Raw genomic sequence first — 10,208 nt, forward strand, 5'->3', positions numbered from 1 at the left:
GATCAATGGGGGGAAAAGGTATTTTAAAAGGTTTTACTGACATCCTCAATCAGAGACCAAACATTTCTCCCTCCAGATTGATCCACAGACAACAAGTACATAGCTAGTGAAGATCAGGGCTGCCATCTAGTGGACAACTGTAGCTCAGTTGGTAGAGCATGGCGCTTGTAACGCCAGGGTAGTGGGTTCGATCCCCGGGACCACCCATACGTAGAATGTATGCACACATGACTGTAAGTCGCTTTGGATAAAAGTGTCTGCTAAATGGCATATATACATATATATAATATGTTTAGAACAGAATAACCAAAAGTAGTTTATTCAAAGGCAAAGTCCAGACACAGAAGGTTACAGTGAATGGGGACAAAGGAAACGTCCAGACACAGAATGTTACAGTGAATGGGGACAAAGGAAACAAAAGGTGTGTGGGGGGATAGTCCACATAGGGTAGAATACCCACACATTGTGAAAAACAACAAGTCTTCAGTGGCACAGTAAGATTAAGTCAGAGTTTATTATGTTCAGAATGAACTGTTCTAGGGTCATTTTCCACTGGAATGTTCTACATTGTAAGAAATACACGAGTTTCAGATAAGGCTTCAAATCAACAATAACCTACTTGGGCTTTTTCTGATGTACTGTCAAAGACAAGCAATTCCCAAAAAACAAAAAAACCTCACTTGATAGGTGCTTGCTTGAACACAGAAGCACCACTAAAGTGAGGTTTTCCACATTTTAGAATTCTCCTCTAAAACATTGGAATGATCCACCTAGAAAAAAGGACCACATTGACCTCATTCCTGATTCCAATTGAACCATTCAGTTCAGATGGCCAAGTGCTCATTCATGTGTAGACTGACAGAGGTTACAGACAGAGAGCCAGGGAGGGGAAAGCATGGTCAGAAGTGTCACTGGTTGGCCTATGGAGAGTGACACCCCAGAATCTAGAGCCTTGGAGGACAGAGTTGTTTTTCCTTAGTGGTAAAACTCCCATTCAAGGCAACACACTGGAAAGAAATGAGACAAAGAAGTCCTCACTCTTCTTTTAAAATGAGGTTTCAGTCCTGTTTCCTCCCCTGACCCAGGAACCTGGATAATCTTCTGAGCGTGTTCAGTCCAATGTGACCCCATCAGGCAGTTCCACTACGACAGGATCACAATCGTCAGGATCGACCTCAAAGTCCCAGCGGAACTTCTTGGTCAAGTGGGCCTTGAACTTCTCTGCCCGCTTCCGCAGGGTGCCGTCCACCCCCGGCCCACTGGCAAACTGGAAGAAGTCCTGGGGGAGAGCAGGGAAATGGAGAGTTAGAGGCGCGAGACACCTTAAGGAATGTAGGCCACACTCAGTAGATCACCGGCTGGGTGCGGACGAACAAAGACGATTCAACATGTACAATCAATGGCAAATTAATAGAAAATGGCAGACAATGTTTTGTGGCCAGATGCGATAGGACCAATGATGTGTATAACCCCTAGATGACTGACTGTTTTGAAGCTACAGCACCCAGACATTTTTTCACTAGATTCAGCCACAGGATGAATTTTGATGGAGGGAACAGGGGGCGGAAAAGTATTAAGTATTGTTTCTTCATCGTTAGTAATGTATTCCCTGGTGAATCTGGTGATGCAATTAATCGTTTCACGACCTGAGAAATGTGCCATTTAAGTCGCTTTCATTATTTACCAAAAATGTGTGTGAAGGTACCAAATTAAGCCAACTAGATAGTGCTGTTCCTGACACATTTTTCTCATGGAATTGTTTTAAGAAAGTCTTAAGGATAATTCAGCTATTTGATTTTGAATTTTAAAATCCCTTGAAGCACAGCCCCAGTCAAGAGTTAGACACACCTTCATTCAAGGGTTTTAATTTATTTGAAATGTATTATCTACATTGTAGAATAATGGCGAAGACATCAAAACTATGAATTAACACATATCGAATAATGTAGTAACCAAAAAGTGTTTAACAATTCAAAATGTATTTTATATTTGAGATTCTTCAAAGTAGCCACCCTTTGCCCTGATGACAGCTTTGCATTATCTTAACCAGCTTCACCTTTAATGCTTTACTAACAGTCTTGAAAGAGTTCACACATTTCTTATGAAAAATGTTTTGGCCTTACTGATCTTCGCCCCAAAAAACACATTGAAAACATATTTACTACATGGAACAGTCCCCCCCGTAAAAATAAATCTGAAGGAAGGTTGTTTCTCAACTTTATTTTACTAAACAGTCTCCAAATATATACTTCCATTCATTTTTACATTGGTAACGGGGGACATTCAGGCGAGTCTTGAGGCATGTGGGCGTCCTAGACATGTACAGTTGAAGTCAGAAGTTTACATACACCATAGCCAATTACATTTAAACTCAGTTTGTCACAATTCCTGACATAAAATCCTAGTAAAAATTCCCTGTCTTAGGTCAGTTAGGATCAGCACTTTATTTTAAGAATGTGAAATGTCAGAATAATAGAATAATAGTAGAGAATGATATATTTCAGTTTTTATTTTTTTCATCACATTTCCAGTGGGTCAGAAGTTACATACACTCAATTAGTATTTGGTAGCATTGCTTTTAAATGGTTTAATTTGGGTCAAACGTTTCAGGTAGCCTTCCACAAGCTTCCCACAATAAGTTGGGTGAATTTTGGTCCATTCCTCCTGACAGAGCTGGTGTAACCAAGTCAGGTTTGTAGGCCTCCTTGCTCACACAGGCTTTTCAGTTCTGCCTACACATTTTCTATAGGATTAGGGTCAGGGCTTTGTGATGGCCACTCCAATACCTAGACTTTGTTGTCCTTAAGCCATTTTGCCACAACTTTGAAAGTATGCTTGGGGTCATTGTCCATTTGGAAGACCCATTTGCGACCAAGCTTTAACTTCCTGACCGATGTCGATTTTTGTTTCATCAGACCAGAGGACATTTCTCCAGAAAGTATGATTTTTTTCTCCCCATGTGCAGTTGCAAAACTTAGTCTGTTTATTTATGGCGATTTTGGAGCCATGGTTGATGATACTACTAGATATGTATTGCATATAATCTGACTGAGCATACAAGCATATAAGTATCTGACTGAGCGGTGGTAGGCAGAAGCAGGCGCGTAAACATACATTCAAACAGCACTTTAGTGTGTTTTGTCAGCAGCTCTTTGTTGTGCGTCAAGCATTGCGCTGTTTATGACTTCAAGCCTATCAACTCCCGAGATGTGGCTGGTGTAACCGATGGGAAATGGCTGGCTAGTTAGCACGCGCTAATAGCGTTTCAAACGTCACTCGCTCAAAGCCTTCTAGTAGTTGTTCCCCTTGCTCTGCATGGGTAATGCTGCTTCGATGGTGGCTGTTGTCATTGTGTTGCTGGTTCGAGCCCAGGGAGGAGCGAGGAGAGGTACGGAAGCTATAATGTTACACTGGCAATACTAAAGTGCCTATAAGAACATCCAATAGTCAAAGGTTAATGAAATACAAATGGTAGAGGGAATTAGTCCTATAATTCCTATTATAACTACAACCTAAAACGTCTTACCTGGGAATATTGAAGACTCATGTTAAAAGGAACCACCAGCTTTCATATGTTCTCATGTTCTGAGTAAGCTTTCTTACATGGCACATATTGCACTTTCACTTTCTTCTCCAACACTTTGTTTTTGCATTATTTAAACCAAATTGAACATGTTTCATTATTTACTTGAGGCTAAATTGATTTTATTGATGTATTATATTAAGTTAAAATAAGTGTTCATTCAGTATTGTTGTAATTGTCATTATTACAAATGTTTAAAAATATATATATATATTTTTTATTATTATTTTTTAAATCGGACGATTAATCAGTATCGTCTTTTTTGGTCCTCTAATAATCGGTATCGGTGTTGAAAAATCATAATCGGTCGACCTCTAGTTTGGAAACCAATGACGATCACCGCAGATGCAGAAGTGGGAAATGCAGTGGATTGAGATGCATCCAATACAAAAAATATATCTCTCTAGCTTAAACTGACAGATTTCATAGTGATGTTTTTATTACACTAATTGAATTTCCAAGGGGAGATCGACTTTCGGGTTTAAATGGATCACAACATTTTATTTCTAACTTCGGGTAGAAAATGACCAAATTCACAGGAAATACATTACAAAGGATGAAGAAGCAATATTTCAAATGCATCTTTATAATAAAATAAAATAAAATCATTCCCAGGACCCTGCTTTTCAAAGATTCATGCCAGCTCACCTGTAGCGTGGAGGTGAGGAAGTTGTCCTGGGACACGATGTCGACAAAGAAGTCTGGAGGTATCTCTCCCAGCTGGTGGTAGAGCACAGCGATGAGGCCCAGGTACAGATCACGGCGCTGACGCATGGCCTCCTCACTGCGACACAGCAGGGCTAGAAGGCGCTTCCAGTGCTCAAAGCCCTCGTACACATTCCCGATGAGGAAACACACAAAAGCAAACTGCAGCTCACCTGGAAGGGGGAGGCAGGGAGAGAAGGGCAAGGAGCAAAGAGGGAGAGAGAAAGAGAGAAAAGATGCGCAATCAGTCAGACAGTTTATTATCAACTGGTAATGAACTCAAAACAATAGACATATACAGTTTATTTTACACCTCTATATAAAGTAAAGACTGTCCTTGTCAGTTTTCCCATAAAATGTGGTTTATAGTGGTTCAGGATTGGCAGCTGAGGGAGAAATATGACCAACAGCAGGGCTCTAATTATGCACCACACGAACATTGTTACAAAACAATATACAAACATCACATATGACAAAACACCCAATCTCATTTGATGTTCTGCTGTCTATACAATTCTAATCTATGTTCCAATTCAACTGCTCCATAAATTCATATAAACTGGTCAAATATACCAAGTAGGTCTCCCTTCTCACTCACCCAGCACGTTGAGTGGCTGCTGCTGGTGATGTTTCTCTAGCAGACTGTCCAGGGCATAGCTCAGGTCCAGGCTGCACTGGGTGATCTGGGCTGGGGTGGCCCCAGGAGGGTAGGTCTGCCTGGGGATGGGGGAGAACCTCAGCTCAGTCCCCTCTCTTGGCTTCATCCTGGGAAGCCTGTCCAGGCCCTCCCTCATGCTCTGACACTCTGTGTCGTTCCTGGGCAGGTTCTGTTCGTCGCGATCCTTGGTGTGTGTGAGCTGGAGCTCTGGGATCACGTCGCTGAAGGCACACACACGCCCAGAGAGAGGCTGCAGCCTGGTGGCCAGCTCCTGGTTCACCCTGTCAGTTAGGGAGACCCATTTCCGCATCACCTCGTATGGGTAGGGCCCCAGGAAAGGGTCCAGGTCTCGTAGGATTGCGCGGACCCGACCCACCTCATCTTCATTCTGTGTGGCAGAGAAGTCCAGATCCTCCTCTTTGGGGTCCCAGTGGGCCAGCAGGATCTCTTTGGGCTTCAGGGTGAGGAAGAGGCCTGTTCTCGGGCCTGTTTCACCCCCGCGGTCTGGTGCGTTAGAGGAGCAGTAGTGGAGGAAGTGGAGACCTGGTGGGATCATCTTCACCCCGCGGAAGCGAGGCCCGACCTGCCAGCTCTTGTAGTCAATGCCCAGCTCAGTGCCCTCGGGAACCCCCAGCAGTACCACGGTCGCCCCCTCCTCAAACAACCCCCGTGCCACCTCGGGATCCATGTCCACCGTTGCCATGGCTGATAGGAATGGATCAATACAGACGTTAACTAGCTAGTTCTTTGAACGTCATGCTTCATTATTACGAAACAAGTAAGCTACATACCAGATCTGTTATACTTTATTACGCTTTGAGCTAGCAAGCTAGATAGCTAGCGTTAACTAAACAAGCAAAATATTCTGAATTGAACTCCATTGATAACGTTAGCTGCTTGCCCAAATGTACCCTGAACGTGCAAATAAGGTTAACATACTTAACTAAAACACTACAGTCGTGTTTCGATAAACAAGAAGTTTCCAAAAAAATGCACTGTACCTGAAAGTTCAGTAGTTGCGTTCACGTTACTAGTTGGTGCAACATTACTGTGCGTGCCTAAAATATTTCCCCAATAAACAAAAACCTAGAACGAGAACAGTTCCGGAAGTTATGCAATTTCGGAAGAACTTCGTCTTATTTCAAATATATATATATATATATTGCATCACACGAACATTGTACAAAACAATATACAAACATCACATATGACAAAAGACCCAACCCCAAAATTTGAAATAATAATAAATAAAACCAGAAAGACACAAAGCAAGTATATTACACTATAGACAAGTTACATCTTGACAAATACTGTAAACATGTATTTTTCATTTGCTATTTACACTTTTCACTGATGTTATATAATATTCTTAATCACATTTTTCCCAATAAAAGTAACAAATCCACAATGTATTGGCAGTCATTGTGTATGTACTGTATGTAAAATAACAATTATATCAAACGTGGTAATGCTTACAGGTTTACTTATCTCATCATTAATATACATGTCCATATCTGTCAAAAATATGTCACTATGCAAACGACAAAATAATTTTCCAATTCACAAAAGCTATATTAATTGTCTACGTTACATTAACATATTTAGAAACACAGCTATTACAATGATAACATTTGTGAAGGATCTTGTAAGAGACTTCTCTTACTTTATTACTTATGAAATATTTCAAATCAAATCATTTTTTTATATAGCCCTTCGTACATCAGCTGATTTCTAAAAGTGCTGTACAGAAACTCAGCCTAAAACCCAAAACAGCAAGCAATGCAGGTGTAGAAGCACAGTGGCTAGGAAAAACTCCATAGAAAGGCCAAAACCTAGGAAGAAACCTAGAGAGGAATCAGGCTATGTGGGGTGGCCAGTCCTCTTCTGGCTGTGCCTGGTGGAGATTATAACAGAACATGGCCAAGATGTTCAAATGTTCATAAATGACCAGCATGGTCCAATAATAATAAGGTAGAACAGTTTAAACTGGAGCAGCAGCACGGCCAGGTGGACTGGGGATAGCAAGGAGTCATCATGTCAGGTAGTCCTGAGGCATGGTCCTAGGGCCTATATGGTCCTATATTTATGTGGATTAGTCCACACATGCTGCCATTTCACATCAAATTAAGATGCCCGTTGAAAAATTGCAGCAGGGGTGAACTTCCTGTTAATTATTTCTATAGCTAAGTTGTTACATTTGTCATCTAATATATTCATGCCATTCATTTCTACACGATCACTAATGTAATGAACATCTTGATTAATCATTCAATTAAAGGGAAACTGATTTAACAGGCTGGTTAACTCTGACCTATAGCACCATAACTCTAAATCATCTACAGTGATAGAAAACAGACCCCAACAAGGGAAACAACTGATTTAACAGGCTGGTTAACTCTGTAACGGTTGTCGTCTGGAGATAGAGAGGACCAAAGCGCAGCGTGGTTAGTGTTCATCTTTTTAATGGAAAACCACAAAACGACAACCAAAACAGTTCCATCTGGTGCAGACACACAAAGACTGAAAATAACCACCCACAAACCCCAACAGAAAACAGGCTACATAAATATGGTTCCCAATCAGAGACAATGACTAACACATGCCTCTGATTGAGAACCATATCAGGCCAAACAAGAAACCCCACATTGAAACAGAAAATATAGACTGCCCACTCAACTCACGCCCTGACCACACTAAGACAAAGAAAATACAAAAGAACAATGGTCAGAATGTGACACTGACCTATAGCACCATAACTCTAAATCATCTAGTGATAGAAAACAGACCCCAACAAGGTAAACAACTGATTTAACAGTTAACTCTGACCTGTAGCACCATAACTCTAAATCATCTAGTGATAGAAAACAGACCCCAACAAGGTAAACAACTGATTTAACAGTTAACTCTGACCTATAGCATCATAACTCTAAATCATCTACAGTGATAGAAAACAGCCCCAACAAGGTAAACAACTGATTTAACAGTTAACTCTGACCTATAGCACAATAACTCTAAATCATCTACAGTGATAGAAAACAGACCACAACAAGGTAAACAACTGATTTAACAGTTAACTCTGACCTATAGGACCATAACTCTAAATCATCTACAGTGATAGAAAACAGACCACAACAAGGTAAACAACTGATTTAACAGTTAACTCTGACCTATAGCACCATAACTCTAAATCATCTACAGTGATAGAAAACAGACCCCCAACAAGGTAAACAACTGATTTAACAGTTAACTCTGACCTATAGCACCATAACTCTAAATCATCTACAGTGATAGAAAACAGACCCCCAACAAGGGAAACAACTGATTTAACAGGCTGTTTACCTCTGACCTATAGCACCATAACTCTAAATCATCTACAGTGATAGAAAACAGAACCCCAACAAGGGAAACAACTGATTTAACAGGATGTTTACCTCTGACCTATAGCACCATAACTCTAAATCATCTACAGTGATAGAAAACAGACCCCCAACAAGGGAAACAACTGATTTAACAGGCTGGTTACCTCTGACCTATAGCACCATAACTCTAAATCAAGAGTCAGGAGGATGATGTGAATGTGCTCACACACACTACCCTAAGCTTCACAAGTGCAGGGTTGTTAGGATTGCCCGTGAGGAGGGAAATACAAATCCCCCCCCCACACACACACAATTTAGACAGACCAGACTCTTCATTTCCTCCTAACAGGGTGAAAGCTGTACTCTCCCACACACTGAGGCTGGAAGTTTGCTTGAGTTGCCTTTTAGCCTGTGCAGGCTTGGATAAACACTCAGCCAAGCATGAAGTGTGATCTTCACCTAATAACCTACGCTTCCTATACTCACTCCCTGACCCATGCCACGTGTGTATCTCTTTCCCCTGAGGGGGATGGAGAGGTTTACTCTCCTCATAGCTTGGGTTGGAGTGGTTGGATGAAGTATGGATTATAAAACACTCATCCAGGCATGAAGTGTGATCTAGGAGAGGGGTTTGTTTGTGGATTAGGCCTCAGTATAATTCTACCAGACTCACATAGTGCACAATATTTGACCAGACACCTATCTACATCTAGGAAATCAGGTAATAGGGTGTCATTTGACATTCAACCTTTGAGTGTTGCGCTGTAGGAGGTGAACTATTTGAGTGTTGCGCTGTAGGAGGTGAACTATTTGAGTGTTGCTCCATTGGACCAAGATCAGCTGCTTTAATCTGACCCTCCATCTTCCTGGAGTTAATTCTTGTGAAGAAACGTCGGAGGCAGGCTTCCTCTTGCCGCATGATTAGCGTGAACAATAATGGCCAACCTACTGGCATGACCTAGAGAGTTACAACCTACTGTAAGCCTACTGGCATGACCTAGAGAGTTACAACCTACTGTAAGCCTACTGGCATGACCTAGAGAGTTACAACCTACTGTAAGCCTACTGGCATGACCTAGAGAGTTACAACCTACTGTAAGCCTACTGGCATGACCTAGAGAGTTACAACCTACTGTAAGCCTACTGGCATGACCTAGAGAGTTACAACCTACTGTAAGCCTACTGGCATGACCTAGAGAGTTACAACCTACTGTAAGCCTACTGGCATGACCTAGAGAGTTACAACCTACTGTAAGCCTACTGGCATGACCTAGAGAGTTACAACCTACTGTAAGCCTACTGGCATGACCTAGAGAGTTACAACCTACTGTAAGCCTACTGGCATGACCTAGAGAGTTACAACCTACTGTAAGCCTACTGGCATGACCTAGAGAGTTACAACCTACTGTAAGCCTACTGGCATGACCTAGAGAGATACAACCTACTGTACAAACTCCCTCACGACGCCAGGACAGCGGAGTCAATCACCACCTTCCGGAGACACCTGAAACCCCACCTCTTTAAGGAATACCTAGGATAGGATAAAGTAATCCTTCTCACCCCCCCCCTTAAAAGATTTAGATGCACTATTGTAAAGTGGCTGTTCCACTGGATGTCATAAGGTGAATGCACCAATTTGTAAGTCGCTCTGGATAAGAGCGTCTGCTAAATGACTTAAATGTAAATGTAAAATGTAAATGTAAGTGGTCAAAGTGTTACTGCAGAAGATAATGGCATTTTGGGAATGATTTGACGGCAGATTATTCAACACAGCAGCAGTGAATGGACTGTGAAGAGCGACAAAAAAAACGAGAGCTAATCTTCTGTATCCTATTTCTCCCTCCTCATCTCTCTTCTTTACTTCCTGCCATATGCACCTCCTCTCCCACTACATCCATCTATC

General features: G+C 41.7%; 1 protein-coding gene across 1 annotated transcript; it reads right to left on the reverse strand.

The window, feature by feature from the left end:
- Positions 1-303: 303 nt before the first annotated feature.
- On the reverse strand, positions 304-6,063 carry LOC124040873 (protein AAR2 homolog). The gene is made up of 4 exons (XM_046357982.1): positions 5,948-6,063; positions 4,887-5,651; positions 4,232-4,461; positions 304-1,279 (listed from the first exon to the last, which is right to left on the reverse strand). Exons 2-4 carry the CDS (start codon positions 5,647-5,649, stop codon positions 1,112-1,114), a joined length of 1,161 nt encoding a protein of 386 aa, XP_046213938.1. The 5' UTR covers positions 5,650-5,651; positions 5,948-6,063; the 3' UTR covers positions 304-1,111.
- Between the last annotated feature and the right edge of the window lie 4,145 nt (positions 6,064-10,208).

This window comes from Oncorhynchus gorbuscha, linkage group LG08, assembly GCF_021184085.1.
Source record: "Oncorhynchus gorbuscha isolate QuinsamMale2020 ecotype Even-year linkage group LG08, OgorEven_v1.0, whole genome shotgun sequence".
Classification (NCBI taxonomy): domain Eukaryota; kingdom Metazoa; phylum Chordata; class Actinopteri; order Salmoniformes; family Salmonidae; genus Oncorhynchus; species Oncorhynchus gorbuscha.